Source organism: Camelus bactrianus, chromosome 13 (genome assembly GCF_048773025.1).
Source record: "Camelus bactrianus isolate YW-2024 breed Bactrian camel chromosome 13, ASM4877302v1, whole genome shotgun sequence".
Lineage (NCBI taxonomy): Eukaryota > Metazoa > Chordata > Mammalia > Artiodactyla > Camelidae > Camelus > Camelus bactrianus.
Window position 1 is genome coordinate 21,283,389 of NC_133551.1, and position 26,830 is coordinate 21,310,218.

Here is a 26,830-nt window from a genome sequence, read left to right on the forward strand (position 1 = left end):
TACACATATATATTGAAACTAAGTGTACACTTACACGATAGACTTGAAAGTGTGCTGCACCCTGCTATTAAACACATTGCAGGCTGAACTAACAGATGAAGAGAAACCAGGTTGGTTGAATAATTATTTTGCATATTTATAATTAATAAAAATGAAAATTTGAAACATATTAGGTAAAATGTCCCAAAAAAGAAACTAGAAGATAATATGGATGTATTTCATATATGGGATATGTACACAGTTTCAAAATGACATCCTTGGATATAGAAAATTTCCTTAAATTTATAGCAATGAACCTTATCTAAAGCCAGCCATCTTCCCTTAATATTAAATGTTCTATATATATCATTTATATAATATACAATAATTATACATACAATTTATAAAATATAATAATGTATAAATGTTATATATCATTGTATTATTATATATACTACCATATATATAAATGTTACATATATATGTTTGTTTTACCATTTGTCGCCGTGCTTCTTCAAAAGCACGCTTCTCTTCTTCTAAACGTTTTCTTGCTTCCTCCTCAGCTTGCTTCCTTCGATGTTCTTGTCTTTGTCTTTCCAATTCTTCAAAAGTCAGTTTCAATTTTCCAGGAAAAAGTGATTCTTTTTTTGCCTCACTTTCCAGGTCATCATCCTATGAAAACATAATGAAACCCACCTATTAATCATAAAGGGACATGCTGCTAACCAACTTAACTGCTTTTTTTTATTCTTTACCAAAAAAAAAAAAAAAAAAAAACCTTACCATGACCAATGAAAGACATGTCGCTTCCTTGAGAGATCGACGTTGTTCTTCATGTCTTATTCTTTTATCTTCTTCACACTTGACCCTTTCTTTTAATTCTTGTTCTTTTTCTAGATCTTCGAAATTCTTTTTTATTTTTCCAGATGTTTTGTGTGATTTGACAGGTACTACTGTTATAAGTAGTGAATCATCTCCTTCCTAAATTATAAAACAGATAATTAGCATATTTCTCCCTAATCAAAATTTAGGTCTCGTGAGATTTTACTTCCATCATTGGTGAATTTCATTACACTGCCATCAATGTTATGATGAACAAAATTTTGGGTTGTTTTTTTTTTTCAGATTTCTGTTAAATAGCTTTCTCTGAACTCACTGTACATTATGAGTTAATCTTATTGAAATCCATTTCTGACAAGATTCAAGAAGCATCTTTCTTCCTAGAAGTTGGTGTTAATATAGCTGTTTATATAAAACTGCGTGACATTATCTGGATTTAGCTATCCGTGCACTAATCCCACAAAAGGTACTGTGCATGTGAGTGTACTCTAAATCAATTTGATGGTGGATGGATTCAGTTTAAACACAGAAGGTTTCTGTATATGATTTTTCTCTCCATGCAAGTTTTTAAATACTTAATAAAACTAACATTTAGTGAGAAAAAAACAGCATTTCCAAATGACTTAGAAAATATATTACAGACAAAAGTCTTTGGCATTTGGTCTTATTCAAATATTCTTAAACTTGTTTTTAAAATCATTTTAATTAGTTCTATTATGTAATCTATTATTGCCTCTGAACTTTTTTCAAAAACGAAGTGAAGAGTTATGTAACACATGCCCCTAAAATAAAACTGCTTCCAATTAATGTGGCTGTAGTTCTAGGCACACCATCAAATTGATTGCTCTTTAACTTTCTCTGTTAGATAAAAAGAGAAAAGTAAAGTTTTCGTGGTTGTTGAACAGTCTTTCATGGTAATAGATATTGCACTCTCTGCTGGTGTTTGATAACCAGCAGACATCAGGAGCTCTGGGGGAAGAAGACAAATGACGAAAAGAAAATGCCTTTTTTAAATGTTAGCTTTCAACAATCTCAACTATTAGAGCAGTTCAAGAAATATAGTCTTGGCAGAGTATCTCAAACTGAGACTTGTGTCTCTAATCTAACCATGAAAGCAAAAAACATACTTTTCTTTAAAAACACTAAGCTATAGTGATTGGAAGTGCAAAAGTATCATCTTGCTTTGCAAAATATTTTTGCCCTTTTGTTGTTGTTGTTGCTATATCTATAATTAAAAGAGTAAAACTTTCAACTTTTTTAATCGAAAGATTATTTGTGAACCAGATAATTTTCAGTGAGCGTTTCATTAAAGGAAACATCCATTTACCTCTGATGCTGGTTCAGTTCCCGTATTGTTTATGTCCTCAATCTATTGAATGAGAATTTCATATCATTACATTACATCAGGTTTCTGCTTTTTGCTTTTAAACATACAACTGAAAAGTGATTTAGTTGTGATTTATGGTAAATTTTCAAAGGTTCGAATTTTGGAAATATTTTTGTGTTGCTCCATGTTGGCCAATTAGGTCCTTTTAAATTATGTCCTTTTAGAACCTTATACTAATTTTTGCATTTTGATACCAATATCAATATCGAGGGAACAAAATATTAAGAAAAAATTAAAATAAGGCCTACCTTTGTAATTCTGGAATTTGAATAATGGACCAAACTCTTACAACCTGGCTGTGAGCTTACAAGCAGCAGTTATTAATTAAATAAGCAATTTAAACTGAGACACAGAAACATTTTTCCATTCTCCGTCTCTGCCACAGCAAAAGGAAAACCTATCATTAACAAATAATCATCACGACTATATTTTACAATATAAATACATGGCAAAAATGTAACTGACACAATAATAAAGTACAGTGAAAGGTACAGGCCTTCACGTTAGTCTTAATTGTCTGCTCTATATTTTGACCAGATCTATGTAGGAAAGGCCCTCATTCAAACGGCCCGAGCTCAATTTGTCCATTACTCAAAAGAAACATCATTAGGTTAGCCTGAGGGGCAGGCTGATGTACATAACAAAGTGAGAAATGACAGAAAAGTGATTTAAATAATGCAGTGTTTGAGATTGCAGGAAAAGGAAACATCAGCAATGCAAAAATGGGAGGAGTTAGAAAGTAAAAATTCAGATTGTTTATAGTTTTAACTTGATTCTTAACACCAATGAAAGGTCTGGAAGTACTTTGTTCCTCACTCAGCCTCGGGGAACTCTGTTGTACTGAGGATCATACTAGCAACTGGGCTGGCTGAGTCCCTGCTCTCTCATCATCCCACGTGTCTATATTCTGTCACAGAAGAAATAATACATTTATCAAGATACCACATTTTTTGAAAAATAAATTATTCTGAATAAATCATTTATTAAAAATAAATCTATTTTATATTTCGGTAGTTTATTTTTAACAGTTTTGCTCAGAATGATTTGCTTTGTCAGAGAACTATTACATGGATTTGCTGGGTAAATGGTGAAGGTTTTATAATGCTATACTATGAAAAATTTGAATGAATCTATAATAAAATGATTATAAAATTATTTCCCTTCAAAAGAGTGCTAACAATTCCTCTAAAATCATGTTAATCTCTCAATAAAAAGTTCTAAGAGGTATGGTGCAAAGCCAGACATTGAAACTATAGGGAAGAATAATTCTAAAATTTTTAACCCCAAATTTCTTTTTCTTGCAGCTACAACCTTCTCAATTTTTATTTGCTTACAGTAGTTCATATACTATATTTGAAGGAGTTTTTCTTTGGTTGGTTGCGTGTTTTTTGGTTCTGTGGGTTTTTTCCTTGTTTTTTTTTTTTTTTTTTTTTTTTTTTTTTTTTTGCTCATTTTAAACCATTATCAAAACAAAAGAAGAAATTGTTTTCCATTGGCTATTTTAATAAATTTTTTATCTTTATTTTTCGGAAGAGGTACTGGGGATTGAACCCAGGACCTCACGCATGCTAAGCATGCACTCTACCACTGAGCTATATCCATCCCCCTCCATCCAGTTTTAACAAATAAGGAAAAAGATGAATTTGTCTAAGTGGCCATGGTGTCAGTACATTCACAGAGAACTGAGACATTCCGTTCAATTATAGTGTTAGCTTTCAGAAGCTACCATTGAAGAGCTGCTTCCAAACTATTTCTTTTGAGAAAACTCCTTTTGCTCCTTCCCCAACATTCTTTCTCGTCTTTCTTTACAACATCTCAGTCCCCCACCTGTAACTTCTCTTTTTCTAAATTGACAGATGTTAACCTTGCCCATAAAAGTATCCTCAAAGATAACCAGATTATACCAAATACAGATTCTCCCTCAAATTTTATTGGTCTTTTGACTCCAACATCGAGTGTATGAAGTACACCTATTTTTAATTCATTATAATATCCTAGAACCTCAGAACTGCTAATTATCTTGAACGTTTCTCAGATATCCATCTAACTCAGGAATTACTTCTACAGCATTCTTGAATATGGATTTGTACAAGAGGATTTTTCAAATAAATATAAAGCCTCTTCTTGATGACCTACATGATGCTTTACTTCTTATATTCAAAGATACATTAAATTTTATTAGACTTAAGTGAAAAATGTTCTTACTTAGGTTTTAAAATTGCTTTCCATATTTGCGAGATGAAATTACTATTAATAGTTTATTTTGCTCTACCTACATAGTCTCAAAGAATTTAATAGGCCAAAAATTTCATTAACCAAGTTTCTATGGCACTCTGCCATGTAGGGTTACTAAAAGAAACTGGGTTGTTAAAGAAACTGGTTCTTTCTCATGCTTAGATTTTGTTTCCATCTCTCTCAGTATTCTATGTCTTCATCATACTCAAATTTACCTCTTCAACACAGACATATTTTCTCTTTGTGAAACCACTGCCTCCTTATTCAGTTCTTGGGGTTGTAGTGGGTCTTCAAATCTAGTATAAAATCAGTGCTTTTTGGAAAAAGATAAGACTTAAAAGAAGTAGACTAACTCCATGTGCAAACCCACTATTTCCTGCCAAACACCATATATTTTAATATAATTTGATTACCTTATTTTATAATTTATATTATAAGTATAATTACAAATCACAGTGATATGTTTTATACTTATAATATGTAACCTAAAATGTTCATTTATTATAATTGTATTCCCTTGTGAAATTTTTGTTTCAAAATGAATACTGATCTTTGACGACTGGAGGTGACAGAGGTAAAGCATACCTTCCTTTCTTCAGACAAAGAGGTACAAAGTAATACAATACAGGAAATTCCAGTTCTTTCCTGTAATTCATCTGGCATGTGACATTATTTGCCACCATACAAAAGGCTATTTGTGCCACAGAAGTGGTTATTTGCCAAGTCAGGATAAATAAATTTCTTTGACGTGCAAATATGGCATATGCTTTGCCCTCTTTGTCACTTTTTTTTTTCCAGAAAGGTAGTAGAAACTGAAAGAAGCACAGCAAACAGATTTAAGGCACTTAAAGAGCAGGCAAAAAAGAGCCAAGAAAAAAACAGTTTTTCAAGAGACAATAAACTGTGAAGACTATGTTAGAATAGTTATTAAAATATTGATAAGAGGAGGAGAAACTGAAACGGTTTCATGACATCTGATCTATATGTACTACTATTGAGGTGAAACACTCATTTACAGCCCACTTACTTTGCACCAGGCACTACTAAGTGCTTTGCATTTATTAACTCATATAATCTTATACAAAACTCTGAGATAAATACCATTATTGTCTCATTAAGCCCAATACATTGATCAATGCAGACCAGGTTAAAAGTGCATAAAGAATAAAACTGTCTTCTGTCATTTTTTTCAACTCTTTGAGTACAGATCATTTATAACATAAAATAAATATCGATAAGTTAAAGAAATTTTTGTGACTTTGGGTCAGTTCTTTACTCAACAAAATGTAATTATGACTATTAAAATTTCAAATTTCTGTATCATTATAATCATTAATCATTTTGAGACACTAGCTTTTTCTGGAAATTAGATCAGATTCTTGAGTATTTTAAAATACTTACCAGCCTCTTAGTTCTCATGCTCTGAGCTAAAATATATGAGAATTCTAAGTTCATTAAGAGATTATATAAAATCATAGTAATATGATGTTTTTCTCCAATTTGTCCTCTGCGGCTACGTGCCTCAGGAATGGCGATACTGAGGAAATGACTGTCACACATTTCCCCCTCTCCCCAAATTGCAAAAAAATTTAAGTGAGCTAATAATACCATTACTGAATAAAATGTGATTTTATTTGTTTCAAATTATTGATTAGGAAGATATCTGAATTATGCCCTAGTGTTTGGTTATAAGTATTTTCTGATTGCTGTTCAAAGAGCAGTATTTTGTTACATGCTTGTGGATAGTTTGTGTATGAAATTGTCTTACAGCTTCATAAAATTCTCTAATGTGTCAAGAAAAATAAGGAATGTGGACAATGTAAGGAATGTGAACAGAATAATAAGATGGTATATAACAAAAGCATCTCGGTATTCAACCTTGAAATAGGCACGTTCTGCCCTCATCCTTCTAGTCATTTGATGTTAAATAGTTGTGCTTATGACCTTATTTTCACGTTAGCTACTATTTAAGAGGTTTCCTTTATATTAAAATGTTTTGATTAGGCAACATACTGATTAGTTTTACTCTGTACAATTGGTTGCTGAAGTAAATGCCAACATAATATGCAGTGTATACCTGCTCGGCCCTTTTTGCTAATTCACGTTGTATCTTCCTTTTTTCTAACATATCCTGCTCAATCCGGCGTTTTCGTTCCTCCTCCGTTCTCTTCCTTTGTTCTTCTTGTCTTTGTTTCTCCATTTCAGCAAATTTACCTTTAACAGTTCCTAAGAACATATGAAACATGTTTGATATTTTGCTGTTTCCTTTTTTGCAATTTTATTTATAATTTACCCCTCAAATGTCTTACCTGTTAGCTTTGGGACATAAGCCTTTTCTACTTTTGAAGATCCCTCTTCCTCACCATCAGAAGCAAGCATTTCTTTAATCTAAATGGTTAAATAAATGAATATGAACATGTCCAAATTTTATACTAAATCATATTATATGCAGAGTTTGAACTTAGCTTATAAACACAGAAAATATCTTAATTATACTTAATATAAAACTTGGTTAATGTGAATAATAAATAAAATGTAAATTTAAAAGATGAAAACAAATATTTACACAAGAATAAAATAAAATAAAATAACCTCCTGCTTTCTCCTGTTCCATTCTCTCTCTCTAATATATTGTTCTTTTCTTCTTTGCTTTTCGTCTCTAGATCTCCTTTGATTTCTTTCTTCCCTGGCCCTCTGCATGGCTTCAAACTTATCCTTTACATCACCCTTGCCAAGTTTTGGTACATAGGATTTTGGTACAGGTTTAGATGAAGAAAGCAGAATCTTCGTTAGAAGAAAATAAAGAGAAGAAAGTTAAAAAAAATAAGATAGAAAGAAATTAGATAAAGACAGATTAGAACAAGCAATATAAGAAATATTTATTGAAACAGAATATAGAAATGAGTTTGAAACATTTATATCATCAGAATCTGATTACTTTCTAAAGTCTAAGCATGAAAGATGAAATTACAGAAAATGAGAATAAAAATTTTATTAATATATAGCAAAGAAGTCCCATTTTGTAGGTATGTTACACTGAAGCTGAAGGCTAGTAAAATATAAAAACTGATTACTGGACTCTAATTTAAAACAACCTGTATTTTATTGTCTTACTTCATTGTTAAAGATTCAGATTTTGCATCATTCTCTTAAAAGATACCAAGACTAATTTTAATAAATTAGATGAAGTTGAATGCAAAGCAAGAAGTTTAAGCCTCATTTACATAATGTTCTTGCCTGTCTCCATATCAAATATGAGCAAAACTGAAGGGTCTTTACTTCTCAGTTGTGGCTAAGGTGAGCCAGGGACTTTGCGCACAAGCAGGGATTTTTGTCATTACCACTGCTGTACCGTCCACCTAGAACTTCTTTAAACCAATATTAAAAACGTAACATAAGAATGCTGTATCATTCCAAGTAGGATAAACTCTAAGAGAAAAATATCCAAATGACAAAAGAGCTTTCCAAAGAAGGAGGAATCTACTAAAAGACTGGAGGAAAAAAATTTCCCTCCATTCTGAAACCAGGAAAGCAAATTATTTTCTTCTTTTTGAAAATTAAGCTGATCTCTAAAAGAAGTTTCAGTAAATAAAACTTCATCGCCTCAGAACACCAAATCCTTTCCCCTAGTGATAAATTGTTTAATTAATCTGTGGCATACCCAGCCTCTATTTTATTTTCTACTTATCGTGTCATTGGCCATTTAAAGTTTTTTAAAGTTTATAATTTTGGGGTATCAGCAACTGAACTCTTCTTACTACAACTCTCAGTAACTACAGCCAAGAACCAGAAAAAGGCTAAGAGAAGTTTCACTGCAGCTGCTGAAAGAAGTGCCTAAGAAGGACCCTCACCTGAGAGTGAATTATTTCTTTCTCCTAAAAGTAGACGTCAAATCCAGTTTTTTTTTAAATGCTGAAAAAGTAACTTCTAAGGTTTATCAAGATATTAGAAGTCTACTCAAGATGCTAGCCATCACGTCTACTTCACTATCATTCACAAAATTTAATAATCATGTTTCCTAGATAAGAATCCAAATGAAACTACTGGGTCCAAGAGCAGCCTGTGAATTTTATCTCTTCTTATGTTTTACATCTTGACACTGTTACTACCGTATATGACCTTCCTACCACACAGCAGCCCTTTCAAAAGCATTTCTACAGTCAACCCTCCGATTCCCCCATTTTTTTTTTAACTTACCTCAGCCTTTTGGGAAATATCATTCATGTTTGCTCTATGTGGTCTTGGGATGATTATGAAGCTCTGTAATTTTCTGCACCTGAAAAAAATATATTAGTATTGAATAAGAATTTCTTAATTTTTAAATAGGCTATATATTTTTACAAAGAGAAATAGCACCTTAATTTCTCCTCAAAAACTACTGACATAATCCAGGCAGTTAATAAATCATGATAACGCTCAGCCCCTTTTACTAAGAGTCAGGATACAGAAGGTACCATGTACATGGTGTTAAAAAATCCTTGTAAGTTCATGGCCCAAAGGAGCTTAGTGGACATACCAAGGGCCCTTGCAAAGAACCTGTATTCTGCAGTTGTTGGGTGTATTATTCTGTAAATATCAACCAGGTCAAGGTGGTTGATCATGTTATTTCTATGTCTTTACGGAAAAAAAAAATGTTTTGGCCTAGTTCCATCAGTCTTCAGTTATGTGCTATTTCTTCCTTTAATTCTGTCATCTTTGTTTCATATCACTTCAAACTTTTAAAAATACATGTACATTATGATTATAATATCTTCTTTTTGAATTGGCCCTTTCATCAGTGTGAAACTTCCCTCTTCTTATCTCATTGTCTTCAAGTTACCTGATACAAAAATAGCTACCACATCAAATTTCTTAAGTTTAGTTTGCATGGTATATAATTTTCTAGCCATTTATTTTCAACCTATCTATGCCTTTATATGTACAGTACATCTCTTGGACACAGCATATAATAGGATCTTGCTTTTTAAAAAAAATCAATTCTGACAATACCTGTCTTTTAATGCGGTATTTAGTCCATTAACAGTTAATGTGATTATTTATGTGAATGGACTTAAGTCTATTCTTATTTGGTTGGTTTTTTTGTTGTTGTTTTCCTATTTGTTTCTTGTTTGCCCCTCCTTTTTTTGATCCTCTATTACTCTTTTCCTGACTACTTCTGTTTTAATTGAACAATTTTTAGAATTTTATTTTAATTTATCTGTTGGCTTTAACAATTTTTTAAACAGCTTTACTAAGGTATAATAGGTATACAAAAACCTATACTTTTTTAAAGTGCAAAATTTGGTAAGTTCTGACATATGTCATGAACCCATGACACCATCACTACAATCAAGATATGAATATATACATTACCCCTAGAAGTTTTCTGAGACCTCCTTACCTCCCTTCTCTTCTTGCCTTTCCCACCTTCATCCCTAGGCAGATATGCTGTCACTGTAGATTAGTTTAAACTTTCTATAAATGGAATCATGTAGAATGTACTATCTGTCTTTTTTCACCCTGTGTAGTTACTTTGAGATTCATCCATGTTGTCGCATATATCAACAGTTCATTTCTTTTTATCACTGAACATTACTCCATTGTATAAATATATGACAGTTTGTTAACCATTCATCTGTGGATGGACATTTAGGTTGTTTCCAGTTACTATTACAAACAAAGCTGCTATGAATATTCACGTACAAGTCTTTGTGAGGACATATGCTTTTTCAATTTCCTTGGCTAAATAAAGTATAATGGCTAGGCCTTGAGGTAAATGTATGTTTAATTTTTAAGAAACTGTCAAGCTGTTTTCTGAGTGGTTGTACCGTCTTATCTTCCCACCAATAGTGTATGAGTTATACTTTATTTACATCTTCAACCACACTTGGTATGGTCTAATTTTAGACATTCTAAAAGTGTGTAGTGACATCACGTTATGGTTTTAATTAACATTCCCCTAATAACTAGTAATATTGAATATCTTTTCATATGTTTCTTTTCTATCTGTAAATATTCTTTGGTGGAAGTTTCTGTTCAAATCTTTCACCCATTTTATTACCTGGTTGTTTGTTTTCCCATTATAAAGTCTGAGCACACTTACACATTCTGGATACAAGACCTATATCAGATATATGAATAGAAAAGACTTTCTCTCAGTCTTTGGCTTGTCTTTTCATTTTCTTAACAGTGTCTTTTGAAGAGCAGAAGTTTGTCATTTTGATAAAGCCCATTTTATCAATTTTTTCTTTTATGGATTGCTTTTGGGGTTGTACTGTATTTATGCCAATAAATATCCCACAACAAACTTATCCTACAATTTCTTCTCCAAGTTTTGTAGTTTTAGGTTTTGCATTTAGGTCTTCAATCCATTTTGAGTTAATTTTTGTCTATGGTGCAATTTTTTTTTTCGCATATGGAAGAACAATTTTTCCAGGGCCATTTATTGAAAAAAAGTATCTTTTCTCCACTGAAATGCTTTTGCACCCTTGTCAAAAATTAATTGACCATACATATGTGGGTCTATTTTTGGACCCTCCATTCTGTTCCATCAATCTATTTGTCTCTCTTGATGCCAATAACATAGTTTGTTTTTAACTATAGTCACCACACCACAATCTTGATTGGTGTACTTTATAATAAGCCTTGAAAAGGGTAGTGTAACTTTGACTCAGTTCTTTTTCAAAGTTGCTTTGGCTATTCTAAGGCTTTTGTATTCACATACAAATTTTAGAATCAGATTGTCAATTTCTGTAAAAAGCCTGCTGAGATTTTGATTGGGATTGCAATGAAATCTTGTAGGTGGATTTGGGGAGAATTCACATCTTGATAATGTTGAGTCTTCTGATCTATGAAAACAGTGCCTCTCTCAATTTAGTTAAATCTTCTATAATTTTTTTTCTCAGAAATATTTTGTAGTTTTCAGTGTGCAGATCTTTGACATCTTCTGTGAGATTTATCCCTAAATAATTTCATTTGTTGATGCTATGTAAATATGTTTTTAAGATTTCAACTGATGATTTTTTTGTTGCTAGTTTATAAAAATATAATTTATTTTTGTATTCTGATCCTATATGCTGCTACCCTGTTAAAGTAATTAATTACTTTATTGTTGATTCCATGAGATTTTCTACATAGACGATTATATCATCTGTGAACACAGTTCTAATTTTTACTTTCCAATCTGGATGTCTTTTGTTTCTTTTTCTGGCTTGATTGTACTAGCTAGACCCTGTAATACAATGTAAGATAGAAGCAGTGAGAGCAGACATCTTTGCCTTGTTCCTGATCTTAGGTGAACAATGTTCAGTCTTTCAACATTAAGTATGATTTTAGCTGTAGATTTTTCTTAAATGCCCTATATCAGATTAAGTTATTTTCTATTCCTATTGTGCTGGAGTAATTTCAGGAATAGATATTGGATTTAATACAATGCTTTTTCTGTGCCTGTTGAGATAATTATATGGTTTTTCTTTTTATTATGGTGAATTACATTAATTTATTTTCAAATGTTAAATCAACTTTATATTCCTAGGATAAACTTCATTTAGTCATGATGTATTATCCTTTTAACATGTTGATAATTCAATTTGATAAAATTTTGTTAAAAAGCTTTGCATCCATGTTTATAAGGCATTATTTTCTTGTAATGTCTGCTTTTTTTTTAATTGAAGTATAGTCAGTTACAATGTGTCGATTTCTGGTGTACTGCATATTGTCCGAGTCATGCATATATATTTACATATATTCATTTTCATATTCCTTTTTATTCAAGGTTATTACAAGATATTGAATATAGTTCCCCATGCTATACAGAAGAAATTTGTTTTTATCTATTTTTACATGTACTGCGTTAACATTTACAAATCTCAAGGTCTGCTTTTGTAATTGAAGTACAGTTGACTTACAATGCTGTGTTAGTTTCTGGTGTACAGCATAGTGATTCAGTTATACATATTTATATATATACTCTTTTTCAGATTCTTTTTCATTGTAGGTGATTACAAGATACTGAATATAGTTCCCTATGCTATACAGTAGCACCCTGTTTTTAATCTATTTTATATATAGCACTTTGTATCTGCTCATCCCAAACTCCTAATTTATCCCTCCCTGCACTTTCCCCCTTTGGTAACCATAAGTTTGTTTTCTATGTCTGTGAGTCTCTTTCTGTTTTGTAAATAAGCTCATTTGTATTATTTTTTAAGACTTCACATATAAGTGACATCATAAACAGATGGAATGCTTCACAGATTTGCCTGTCACCCTCGCACAGGGGCCACGCCAACCTCCCCTGTACAGTTCCAGTTCTAGTGTATGTGTTGCCAAGGCAAGCACTTGTCATGTCTGCTGCTGTTAAGAGTAACACTGCCCGCATAGAATGAGTTGGGAAGTATTTCCTCCTCTTTAATGTTCTGTAAGAGTTCATGCAGAATTGGTATTATTTTTTCCTAGTTAACTGTTTGCAAGAACTTCCCAGTGAAGCCATCTGGAGCTAAAGTTTTCTTTGTGGAAGAAGACAATGTGATGGGAGGGGGATGGACATGATTCCATGCAGTTACTAACAGGGTCCTAACTTCTGTTGCTGAGTGGGTCTGCGGGTGCTTATTACACTATTAGCGATGATTACCTAATAAATGTAGGCCATGCGTGGATGAGAATGTCATTAAGCAAAGCTGACGAGTAATCTATTCTGTGTGCCTGAGATAAAAATAACAACTCTAGTCCTGTTATCTTACCTGAGCCACTGTATCATATCTAGAGTTACCTATTAGATATTTCTTATTGTATAACCAACCAAAACCTACTCTTTATTCTTATAGCTTCTCAAACCTTAGAGTTATTTCTAGTTCATTCTTTTTCTTTATCTCCTAAATTTTAACAGATTGTCAAGATTTGTTAATGGTACTTTTAAATTTGTTCTTACATGTTACTTCACTGTTTTCACAGCCCCCATACTAATACAAGCCTGCATCACTTCACATTTTAACACAATTTGATATCAATCAGACCTAAACCTAAATTCTAACTCTGTTGCTTCCTAATTAGGATTAAATGAGATAACATATGTGAAAAACTTAAGAATAATACCTAACATTAGTACATATCAATCATTTTGATTAATTTCATCACTTAGAGTCTCCCTCGCCATAATTTTCCCTTTTTGGTAAAAACCTACATTTCTCTGTCAGTAAGCATACGTTAATATATTATTTGTGCAATTCCAAAGTGTAATACCAAAAGGTATGATGAGCAATCTCACATGGGGTTATAGGAACTGATTATTTTAGCTGAATTAATTGGCCAGACAGAATTTCAGGAAGCCTTTTTTCCCTGGTGAAATGAAAGAAAGTTGTGTGGCTTGGTAATACTGAAGAATTAGCCTGTTGAGAGTAGTCCCAGAAAATAAATGAATCAGCTAGCCCCTGTCATCTAATTTTTTTTTTTAAATCTTCAAATTGTATCTTGACTTATTTGTAGATTTAGAATAAAATAATGTTGATTTTTAAATTTAGTATTAGTAAAGCCACTTAAAATAGTTTTTTAAATGTCATTTCAGTATTCTGAGCTTTCATTTTGAAAGTCTGTGAAAATTTGAACAGTACTAACTTCAACTTTTGGGGTTAAAATATAAGCAAAGTTATCCTTTGCTGACAGTTTGCTCCATTCTGCATTTTGAGGATAAAAAATTTATACCAAAAGAAGTTTATTAGCTTTTTGTATTACAGAATTGTTTTTTAAGGAACAGATTATAAACCAATAGGACCTATATCTCCTGCATAGTTTTACACTGAAGAAAAAATTTCAAAATCAATCAAATAAAGAATTGCAGGATTCTTTCACAGATAATTTTTTAAAGGCATGACTCTGCCTGGTAGAAACAAGAGTGTATATCAGTTGCTAACTCAGTTGTCTTTCTGTGCTAAACCAGGGTTAAAGGTATATATCTGACTATGGTTTATCAACTTTACAGGAAAGAACTCTGTTTCACAGTCACTGAATGTATTGTCTTATGTAAACCCCTTATCTCACTAACATATCCTTTGATCACAATATAAATAATTTATGATGATAATAACCCAAGCTAATGTTTATTGAGCCTTTACTACATGCCAGGTAATGAGCCAAGTGTTTAACAAGCATTATTTCATTTATTTCCCACAATAACCCTTTAAATACTATCATGAAATCCTCTCTCAAAAAACTTTCCAAGCCCAGGAGTTTAAGATTTCTTAAAATATTAATATGAGAACAATGTCTTAGAGTTTATCTAACAGAATTTGAAATCTTATGTAAATTGTTACAGTTGGGAAAACCAAGCCTTAAAAAAGTCAAGTAACTTGCCAAAGAACATTCAATTAATGAGTGGTGGACCCAGGATAGAAGCAGGCAGTGTGACTACTGAGTCTGCATTCTCACCCACTGTAATATGCTGATGCCAAGAAATCAGTACAACAGTTTTGTGTGGCGAGGTCGGGGAGAATAGCAACCAGCTTATAAGGTTTTACCTACTTGTGTAATCAACAGAGCTTTTAATCCAATTATTTGAGAACCACAATTCTGAGCAGCAGAAATATGCTGGAAGCTAAAAAGACATGATTAATAGTATTCTTTCCACTTAACGAATTTGTAATCTTTAGCTGGCAACTGGCAGTAGGACCTGGTGCTGGGTAAGGGAGAAATGAGCATTTTGCACTATGTGAGCAGTACAGAGTTTTTATTTAAGTCCTTTCTTTCCTTTTAAAGTGATACATGCTAGCAGTTATGCTCTTAGAATTACTTGGAGTTAAGCAAAACAGAGTTAGGTTATTAAACGATTCTTAGGTAGTGAATGAAATGCCCCATCTCAGCTGATTGTGGTTTAGAATTCATTTAGTAAACTCATTCATGTGTGATAAAGTCAGGGACTGTTTGATTTTTAAAAGTGCCCAAGTCAGCGACATGCAAGCAGCACTATTGTTTCTAATGACAGTGAAGAATCAAGTAACAATATTCACATGTATATCCTTCTCTTGATTAAGGAGCACACTGATACATCTTATCATTCTACTAAACTGCCGAGAATACAGAAGGCCTCTGAATTTCTTACCTAACAGAACTTGACTTAACAGTGTACTCCTAGGGTAACCAAATTCACTTTTATTTGTTTAGTGACTGAGAATTTTGGTTTTCTGAAGGCTTTTTAAAATATTAATTGACTCCAACAAAGTCATGACAAAGACCCTGAAATGTTTAAAAATTAGGTGAATGTCACACATTTTAGTGAATCTCAACACTAAACCATAAATCCATCCCATCAAGGAACTTCCTGTGGAATGGAATCACAGACGCTGAACTTAAGTCAAGGAATGGAGACATAATGCTCTTTAAACTGCAGCTAAAAGAATTTTCAGTTTCCTTAAACCCTGTTCTTTCTGTCTCCTGGTACCCTCTCTCCATCCTCGCTCCTCAGTGCCCTAAGTAGGCATGCCCTTTCCCAGAAAGGCACAGTGACCTTCAGCTCTGCCAAAGCTACCTGCCTCTTACCTCAGCCATCTAGGGACCACACTGTGGACTAAGATGCTCAATATGTAAATGATCATAATTATATGTGGTGGAATGTGTATTATGAAATGAAAAATTCAGAACAAATGGCACATACAGGTTCAATTTTGTCACAACTTTTCGCAAACTCTCATACCAAAATTACAAACCTGTGTATTTTTAAATTTGATAAAAGAGTCATACAAATATAATTTGAAATCTCCCATAATATTCTCCTAGAACTTGTGATGCTTAAAGACCTTTGCAGAATTCGGAATTATAAATATATCTTAATGGTGCTTTCTCAGTTAATTGTCGATTTTTCAAGCACATTAAGACAATGATGGTGGAAGAAGTACTGGAGTTAGAGCCAGAAAACTTAGATTAGGGTTTCTGTTTAGCTCATTTATTAGATGTACGGTCTTGGACAAGCCAGTTAACTTCTGTGAACTTCAGTTTTACAGGTAAATTAGGCATAATAATGCTTTTCCCATTACAGTGCCAAATAAAATGGACAGTTACCTCCTTCTGAACCTCATTTCTACACCTGATGCTCTCGGTTGCTCCTTCATTCTTTTCATCCTTCTCGCTTGGCTCCGTGACACCTTTTCTCTCCCTGTTCTTACATGTGTCTGACCATTCCTTCTCTGCTCCTCTGATGGCTTCTTTGCCTCTTTCCACTTCTCAGGCGTTGTTGGCCCCCAGGTTTCAGTTTTTGCCTTTTTCTTCTCACTCTACATTTTTTCTTCAGTGATTTAAGACACTTTGGAAGTTTAAATGACCTCTCTAGTCTCATCTCTCTCCATACCTTCCTCTGAAATACTAGCATAACTGTAGCATGTTCTCTTATAACTGCTACTCATCCTTTGGTTCTTAGATAAATTGTCATTTTTCTCCAGGAAGCCTTCCTTGTCTCCATGAGGCTGGGTTACTTCTCCTGTGTGTTTCCATAACACCCTCACGCTTACCCCAACTGTGGCATTTACTACAGTGCGTGGTAATAAACCACTTTCTTGACCACCTCCTTTACCAGAATGTGAGTGCTATTTTAAAAAAAATTTTTATTATAGTTGATTTACAATGTTGTATTAGTTTCTGATATAGAGCAAAGAGATTCAGTTACATACATTCTTTTTAATATTCTCTTCCACTATGGTTTATTACAGAACGTGAGCTCTTTGAGAGTAGAGACGGTATTTTGAACACCGCTGTATCCATAGTACTTAGCATATGCCTGGTATACAGAAGACATAATAACTGTTTATTGAATAAGTAAATTCTGCCAACTTCAAGAGGAGGCACTTTATAAACAGTTAAGTGTTGTCTGGATATAATGTATGACTATCATGAAGATCATAATTCCGCAGGAATATGATATAAATAGAACACACCATTCATTACACAAACATTTATTAAGCATCTATGATGTGCCAGGCGCTCTGCCAAGCCCTGAGAAAGGCGGCACGGAGCAGACAGACACTCTGCTTATTCTCCTCCATTATTGTTAACAGTCTCTTGGCCAAAGCTCTGAACTAAAGCCTTGGAACAGGATTTGTAATGGTTCAGTCTGCTTTGCTGTCTGCAGACACAGGTAAGGTTCTAAAATAAACCCTACCTGATACAGAATTAAAAGGCAGCATACACCACACCCACTGTCCAGTTAGACGCCTAAGGTCAATGACTTCCATTCTCGGTCCACATTTTGCACTTCTCTTACTCCCACCCAGACTTTCATCAGTACATCTGGTAGACTTTATGCTTTTTTCCCAGATTACAGAGGATTGGTTCCTTTCCAGTGCCTAGCTCAATGCCTGTTAAATCATAAATTACAACTTAAAATAAATCCCAAAAGCCATCATGGAAAGGTTTTCGACATCCATGTAGTAATCATCAAAATTGAGAAATCTAAAAGACCCCATTCCTTTGACTCAACTTTCATTCCTTTAATAAACTGCCTACCACTACATTTTAAAATCTGCTATTGAACATTTACAAAAATTTCTCAAATTAATCTTTAGAAAACATACTCTCCAATTCTAAATGTCCATTCAATCTTTGATTTATTTTATCATCTCCACCCATGTGTATGCTTTATACATATATTATTAGTCAACACTTCACCTACGGGTCTATAAGCTCATCTGGAATTTGCTGCCCTATTTAGCACAGAGGTCCCAGGGCCTCCTTCAATTTCATACAACTATGCTTACTAGAAATACTCATATATATGTATTATCATTTTGATTAGTAAACTTATAAAATGAGAAGCTATAAAATTCAAAGGACTCACTTTAACAGCCTTCTCTCCTTCAGAATACTGATAAACATTTTTGAATTATCAAAACTTTTCAGGGGGGTATAGCTCAGTGGTAGAGCATGTGCTTACCACGTACAAGGTCCTGGGTTCAATCCTCACTATGTCCATTAAAATTAATGAGTAAATAAATAAACCTAATTACCTCCCCCCAAACAACAACAAAAAAACCAAACAATAAATAAAAAATGTTGGGAAAAATCCTACTCTAGCTGCACTCACCAGATTCTAGGCACCATGCCGTACATCCTCCTGTCCTCTCAGAAGTACACCCAGAATCAAAACCCGTAACTCTTGCCTTTTATTCTCTCTTGGGAAGACTTTAAAATAACCACTCAAAGAAAACTGTCAAGTTCTTATTCGACAAAATCATTAATAAAATTGTTACATATATCAATAAAATGTAGGGACTTTTTTTTAAAGTTACAATACATTGGAGGAAAGACCTGGTATCTCTATACTAAATAAAGGAGAAAGGTGGAAACTAACAACTGAGTCCCTACGGTGTGTCATACACTAGGTGGTTTGCATGTTACTTCATAGATTTAGAGATGACAAGTATGACAGAACTAAGAATAAACGGGAAATGAAGGAATTAGCTAAAATGAATAAATATGTACTTATTAATTAATTCAAGGAACATTTACTAAACACCTTTCTACATCATGCTAGACAGTGGAAGGCGCTACATATACAAAGATGAATAGGATAAAATATCTCTTCTCATGTTGCTCATAGACCACAGAGGTTAAAAGATCAAGAAAATATAATACAGCTTAAGTTTTTAGATAGAAAAGATTTATTTTAGTAGCATCTGAAAATATGAAACACATATAAAAGTAAGCTCTGTGATGTTGAAGAAAAATGCCCCCACTGGAAGAACGGCAGTGAAATAGAGGAGTGGTCCTCAAACTTTTTGAGCTCAGGGCCTAATGTCTGGACCTATTATGGAGGAGACCAGAGAGCTTTTGTTTGCATAGAGTATATCTACAGATATTTAATGTATTGGAAATTAAAACAGAATTTTCAAATATATACTTAAGTCATTTAAAATAACAATAACAAACCCATTATGAATCTATATAAACACACTTTATGAAAGACAACTATATTTTCCAAATTAAAAATAATTAGTGAGAAGACTGGTGTTGTGTTACATTTCTGCACATCTCTTTAATATCTCGCTTAATAAAAGACAGGTGTATTCTCATACCTGCTTCCGCGTTCAAACTGTTGTGACTGAAGTATGTAAAGAAAACATGGCCTCACACAGATATGTAATTGGAAAAGAAAGAACTTCTTTGGTGCCTGAAGGGTCTTGGGGACTCCCAAGTATTCTAAAAGCACATTGTGAGATTTGCTGAATTATAGGAAAAAACATTCTATCAAATCATGTCAGTTCTCATTCTAAAAAGAAAGTAGTTAGACTGAGTGAATCCCTCACAGTGTTTTAGAAGGCCAAATGAAGACCAGTTTAACAACTTAATTCCTATAGTCAGTACCCTAAATGTCAAAGGACTTTATATCTGGGCTCTCACAGATTTTTCTTAATCTAGTTTTAAGTTACTCTTCTTCTGTCCAAGCAGGCAGATGCAATGCCTTTAGCCACCTTCAGGGGGCAGCAACAACACAACAATCAGGCCTCACCGCACTTTCAAGGGTCTAAGATCTCAGGCGAGCCAGCTGAGTTGTTATCGAGAATAAGAGAAAACACTGACCAAAGGATCAGGCTGAACATGTGGCTCCTCAACAAAAGCTTGGTCATCATTAAGGGATGACAAAGGGATTTGTTAATGTCATCCCAGCATATTAAGCGTTCATGTTAAATGAAGACAACTAAGTAACCACCACAGGTGTCAGAGGGAATACTGCAATATTACCACAGCCTGTCCACGGTTTATCAAAAAGATTGCATTTTTTCCAAATTTGACAGATTAGGTCTGTACTGACCACCTACTGTTTTTGTGAGGAGACCCTACTGTGTACCAGATGTTACGCCTGGCGATGGTACACCAAATACATGTGATAGCTTTTAAAACCAAGTAGCTTTGTTGGGAAAAACAAATGAGACTACAACTAATTACAATACGAAGTAGTAAGTGCTATATAGCAGTGCACATACAGGGCTATGGGAACGTGGAAAAGACTATGGTGGGGTTAAGGAGGGAGCTGGGATTAAGGCAGATTACTCACAGATAGACGGGGACATCTGATTTAGATCTTGAAGGATAAGTAGGATTTCACAAAATAGAAAAGAGGCTAAGGGCATCCAGCCTAAAGAAGCAACATGAACAGAAACACGAGCGCCTGACAGCCCATTCCAAGTTTGGGGAGCTGTAAGTCGTCCAGAGAATCAATGGTAAAACCAGAAAGACAGACTGGGCACAGAATGGGAAGATTCCTCCTAAATGCTATGTTGAGAAAAAGTTTAGACTTGATCCTGTAGTCAATGGGGAGACAGCAAAGGATGATTTTTCAAGCAGCAATGTGACTTAATGAGATATGTATTCTAGAAAGAAAAAAGAGACAGACTCTGATAGCAGTGCAGAAAACTGGAGTAAAATGAGGAAAGACCACAGGGAGGAGGACAAGCACAGCGATCCTGGCAAGAGAAGTACGGGCCTGAATTAAGACAGCAGCACGAGGAATGAAAAGTTGGAAAAGACATTTCAGAAGTGGAATTGACAAGACATGGTGGCCCATTCATTCACTTATTTAACAAGTATTTATTCAGCTCCTACTATATGCCAGGGACGATCCTAGGCTATGGCGACAGGAAAGTGAACAAAAAGACAAAGTCCCTCCAGGGAACTCACACTGTAGGAGAGACATTATTGGAAGAACTTTGATCAGTTAGATTTGGAGGACGGAGGTGAGGAGAGGGATACCATCAAGAATTAGCTCAAGGCTTTTAGTCTGAGCTAAACTGGGTGGACCGGGTTACCATTAAAAGCATGCTTAAGGAGTCAGAAAATTAGTTCAGTTCTGAACAGGTTTTACTGCCTGTCAGATTACGTTTGGGGTCTGGTTATACTCTGCTAAGAATTATGGATTTTTACAGCTCATTAGCTAAGGACCTTAAGGATCATTTAGTCCAACCCCTTTATTTACCATATGAAAAAAGGGAGGTTCAAAAAGATTCAGTGACCACTCCAAGGCTGCAGGCTACTCAGGAGGAGAACAAGGAACTAGACTCCAGGCTTCCTGACTTCTAGTCAACTACTCACTTCACTCTGTAATTCTCCATTTTTACCTAAAAGAGTACATATGTATACATACATTTATGTGTGTGCGTGTGTGTGTGTGTATGTGTATATGTGTGTGTACATACACACACAATATACCCAATGGTAATAGTAATACTAACTAACATTGGTAGCAGCGGGCATAGCAATTAATGAGATAGGCTTCAGGAAGTTTTTGAAAATGACTTAACGGCCTGATAAAATACGTTAGTGTATACTTTTGAGCTGTTATAATTTTCAGGTTGAACGTTAAGGTATAAACCTCAAGCTGTGAGACAACATGTAAGTCTTATAGTGGAATATAATATCAAGTAAGACAGATCATCTTAAAATACGCATGCTAATGCTTCTGTTCCAGAATTGCATTGGACCTATGTTTGGTCTCTACATTTTCTAAATTTCATTACTTTATTTGACTTTTTTTGGATCTGCAATTAAAATATTTCAAGAGAGCAAATAATGCAGGAATCAAGAAAAGAATTTTAAATTACAACTCTCTCATTCACAGTAGCTGTTTCACTGTGTTAATGTATCATCTCCTCTCTCAAGGAGAACAGAATTGTCAAGAAAATAACAGTTTTAAATCAGTATTCATTAAACTCAAGTAAATTCTTTGTCTTAACTTTTAAGGTTTTTAGACAAAACACTTAACTATATGCTACAAGTAATGTTAAAACCCACCTCTTTACAGTCTTTGGAACAAACAACATTGTTTTGAGCTTCATAAAGTGTGAGCCTACACTTTCATCATTTTTCACTTGCACAAGAAATACAAACTCACATATAATGTAACTTTATGACACTTAATGAAGCTTGAGACTTTACACTAAAAATTATATTACAAAACATCATAAACCCCATCACAATTCAAAAATGTGAAATTAGATCCTATTTTACCTATTTGAAATAATGAGATTTTTTTTCTCATACCAATACACAATTCCTCACTGATAACTAAGAATCTTATTTTCAACCTGCTTTGACATTCTTCTGTATTAATAATATATAATACTTTGCACTCCTATGACTGTATGTGTTATTCTTCAAAGAGCATTCATCATACTATGAGCCCCTGAAAGGTAAGCAGTGTGCTCTACTGGGTTTTTATCTTCAGTGTCTCACACAACAACTAGGACACAGTACAAAATCAATTCATAGTTAAGCGAGTGGATGAATTATTAGGATAGCAGGAGACAGCAGGAAAACTGTCTGACCCAAAATCAGCCCAAATAAAACTTTTATTACTGATATCTCCAAAACGAGGACTAACGAAGAGGATGCATGATGGATGAATGAACAAACAAATAAATAAAATTATGGAAACTAAAATAAAATGGAGTGAGTTTACATTAAACTGTATATGATGAAAAACCAGAAACTTGGGCTGCAGGATGTTGGCTTCCCAAGCAAATGAATGTGGTAATTTCTGGAGGAGATTGGGCCTCCTCACCCTCTCTTCAAGTGGAAGATGGCCTTTCATTGACGGACACAGCTGGGAATGGGAAGACCCATGGCTCTGGCTCCAAACAAGTGGGTGGGGTGGTGAGATGGAGAACAGTATGTAGTTAACTCTGCTTTATGGCCAATGTCTAGGGGCTGCAAAAACTCTTCTAAACTCTTCTAAGATGGGGAAGGAGTAGGATTGTTTCAGAGTTCCTAGGAAAGCCTTCTTTCCCAGAAATATCTCCCCTATGCTTTCTAAATTTCTACCAGTTAAAATATTTTGTTTTAGTTAACAATACATCATGGTTCCTTTCAGTTCAACTGACACCAGCAATTAGTGTCAATGAATGTTAACCTCTCCTTCCCATTCCCATGATCACATTATTTAAGAGAAGGATTACTAACCAAAATGTATCTGCAACACTTAAAGTCCAGGTTCCTAATGCCAAGTCCAGGAGACTTCCCATCATATCACGGCTTCAGACTTGCCCTAATACTTAGATCAGGAGCCTGTGCGGTCAAGTGTCTAGGGTTAGGAAATGTAAGCCAAGGTTATGTAGTATAATTGACAGGTAATCTGAAGGAGTGATGACTAGTTGGAAAACCATAGGGAATGGTGGAGACTATGTCAAAAGGAGAGCATGTGCCCTGTCTGAGGAGGGAGCCACAGCTTCGTTCAGGGTTTCTTGCTATGCAGAAATGTGGACCCAGTTTTGCCCAGATCTTCCAACTTTTCAAGGGAGGCTGAAAATTCACATTTTAATATAAGATATACCAATTTTTAAGCATGTCTGTGGCTGGAAGTGGCTTTTGGGCTGCCAATTTGTGGCCTCTGATCTAAATGAACAAGCAGCGTTAAGAAAAAGCAAAGAGACAAAGGGGAGGCCAGACAGAGGGAGGCAGTCAAAGGGGAGGAAAGGGCAGGGAGGAGGCACAGAAAGGAAGGTGGAAGTCAGATTTCACCAACCTCAGGACCCGGCCTAGGGAGCCCCAATCTACCTGTCTTCTAGTCTGAGAGCAAAAAAGAAGACATGACAAAAGGGAAAAAAGGAGGGGAGGGGGAAAGAGCAGCAACTACTGAACACTTACTAGACGGCAGATACTGCATTCAATTCCTTCGCACGTGTATTCGCACTGAGATGTGGCAATGCGAGAAACAAAACCCCAAGCAAAGGGAAAAGAGGAAACTACATCAAAACACTAACAGCATATGTATCAGACGATGCGAGCCCCCTTACCGTTCTCTGTATTTTTAACCATAAATATAATATGGTTGTATTAACTTTATAATAAAAAACAAACGTGACTGAAAGTTAAATAAGTTGGATTTCTGGAGTGTAAAAAGTACACTAGCATCAGTCAAGCCACTCTATGCACTGAGTATTTAAACAGAAAAAGAAAAGATAACAATTCCAAGTGTATGTAACTAATGTGTAATCATACAATTATAAAACCAGAGGAGAACAGGCAAGAAGCTACACAGGTGATATAAACCGCAGATTGATTACATAAGGAAAGAAAGACGTAAAATTGTTAAGAATGCAGCAGGTCATTTTCCTTCTAAATTATAAAGTAGACTACTAAGATGTGTGTGTGTGTGCGCGTGTGTGTGCGTGCGTGTGGCCTACACACCACACAATGTACTGAGTCCTCTCTTCCATAAAAACTTTTAGACATCTGCCCATCTGTTACATACACTTCTACATTTACTACATAGTTTTCTTTCTTTTAAGCATATATTTTTATGTAATCAATACTTTTATTTGCCTTTAGGGTGTTTCAGAGATAACAGGAGGTTTCATTTTTTTTCTTAAGTGAAATAGTATTTCATTTCAGGCCACTTGGGTTCTAAGCAATCTAAAACCTCAATTAATCTCTTCCAAATATACATACTCAGTTTTCATTTTGTTCACAAATGAAACCCTAACCTAAATACTTCAAGTGTAATTTCTGGGGAAAAATACTGTTCAAAAATCTAGATAATACATTCCTTTGTTGATGCTAAATATAGTCATCTCAAGATGACATACATTTTGACAATGATCAGTCTTACATATCAAAATTTCAAAAATAGCACAAATTCCATTTTAAGGTGAGCAGGCAGGAAAAATTGCTATTCACTACACTGGCTTAAAATGGATCTAAAAGTGTGACTCTTCCATTAAAACTGAATACATCAATACTGTATCAAGGGAAACTGGATTTAAAAGAATTTTGTTGCAGTTTTTGCTTAGGGATCTTTAAGGGAGTTGTTGCAGATAAAATACAGAATTGCCCACATTTTTCTTTAAATTATTCCAGTCAAATATATAAAATATCTTCAGAAATAGGGGACTAATAGCTGTGAGAAATAATCTTAATTAACTACATTTATCAAAGTTCATTTATACTAAATATACCTCCTCAAAAACGCTGTCCCTCAATTTGATTAACCATGCATTTTTCCACCTACCGCATCTCAAAACTCAAAAAAATTTCATAGATTTGTGTGTATTCTGAGTTTTCTTATGGCAGCTTTTAACCTGTAAAAGGATTAGGGGGGAAATAATGTGGTCCACTCAATAACGGGTGACTAAGATGTATACTATAAATACTGAAGTTTATTTTATCATACCACGCAGCACATAGCTATGCTGTGACTGGAAGGCCAGTGGGCCCATACATGAATTCATTAGCAAAATGTAGCTGATGAATGATGCTCTGCTTGCTTTGCTCATGGAACTAATTTCTTTCTTATTACGGCTTACTTCTTTCCTCTACCTGCCTCTTTCCCAAGGACAGACATTTTGTTAGGACATATCCTTATGCTATTTTTATCTCGTTCTCATTCTGTCCCCTCTGTCTCTCTCTCCCTCCCTCTCCCCGCTCCGCACCCCCCTTTCCAACTCTCTTTGTTCACATTATGGACCTAAAATAAATATGAAATGAAGGTCTTGAAGCCATTGCAAAAATCTACTAACCTCTAAACTTATTTTCTTCACAAATGCCATCAGTAATACATTTTTAGCATTTGTAGAGCGTTTCACAGTTTACAAACAGCTGGAATGGCTCGGCGTTTTCAAAAAGCACAAGGGAGGTCTCAGGAGGTGACTACATTATTCACTCCAACTTCCAGCTCTAGCTGCACAACTCCCAACATCCTACCTCGGACAGAACCGTGAAAAAATAGTTGGGCGGGAGGGGGTAGATGATGGGCTGTTAAATCACATTTCACTCCCCAGCCTCCGCAGGGGCAGATCAGGACCGATTTCTCTTAAAAACAACAGGCACTGCTGGCGGAGACGGAGACCGCGCCGGGGGCACGCGGGGGACAGGACACGGCCCTTCACCTGCCCGCACCCCTGGGACAGAGCAAGCGGACTGGCACCCTCTCCGCTCCGTGAGGGCGCATTCCCTGCAGGACTGAGAAAGCTCCCGAAACTCCAGGCAGGGCGCGAGCCGAGCTGAAGCCCCGGAGCCGGGCAAGGGAAGAGCGGCCAGACGCCCGAGGCAGGCGGAAGCGGAGGCACAGCCAGGATGACCCCGTCCGCCCTCCGCCGAGCCCGCGGGACGCGGCTCCGAGGGCCGGTTCGCTCACGCCGGGGACCGGCGCGTCGCCACAGCTGGATGGAGCCCGGCCAGGAGCCGGGGCGCGGCGCGTGTCCCCGCAGCCCCCCGCCCGCCGCCCCGGGGGAGCCGACCGCTCCGGCTCGGCCGCGCCCACCCCACGGCCCCCCGACTCCTCTCACCCGCCTGGAGCCCGCGACGAGCGAAGGTCCTGGGTGCGCGCGGGGAGGCTGTGCGCGCCCGGCGCCTGGGTGTGGGAAGGGGTCTGAGCGCTCCGGCCGCCGCCGCCGCCGCCGCCACTCCAGCCGCCACGAGCCCTCTGGCCGCCGCCGCCGTCTC

The 26,830-nt window shown here is 35.5% G+C and overlaps 1 protein-coding gene and 1 non-coding gene across 6 annotated transcripts in view; both read right to left on the bottom strand.

The window, feature by feature from the left end:
• The window catches only part of NEXN (nexilin F-actin binding protein), a 41,098-nt gene extending 14,293 nt beyond the window's left edge, over positions 1-26,805 (bottom strand). For 2 of the 5 annotated variants that reach the window (XM_074376183.1, XM_074376184.1), the window contains exons 1-8: positions 26,674-26,805; positions 8,639-8,717; positions 7,034-7,225; positions 6,751-6,829; positions 6,519-6,667; positions 2,147-2,188; positions 763-960; positions 475-651 (exon numbers count right to left, since the gene is read on the bottom strand). In XM_074376183.1, the coding sequence (XP_074232284.1) occupies positions 475-651; positions 763-960; positions 2,147-2,188; positions 6,519-6,667; positions 6,751-6,829; positions 7,034-7,225; positions 8,639-8,665 (864 nt within the window). In that variant the 5' untranslated portion in view covers positions 8,666-8,717; positions 26,674-26,805. The remainder of the gene's footprint in view (positions 1-474; positions 652-762; positions 961-2,146; positions 2,189-6,518; positions 6,668-6,750; positions 6,830-7,033; positions 7,226-8,638; positions 8,718-26,673) is intronic. The other 3 variants (XM_074376186.1, XM_074376187.1, XM_074376185.1) reach the window with 2 other exon arrangements.
• Positions 12,651-12,757, bottom strand: LOC123619274 (U6 spliceosomal RNA). The gene has a single exon (XR_006727837.1). It is a non-coding gene; the product is annotated as a U6 spliceosomal RNA (small nuclear RNA).
• Positions 26,806-26,830: the final 25 nt, after the last annotated feature.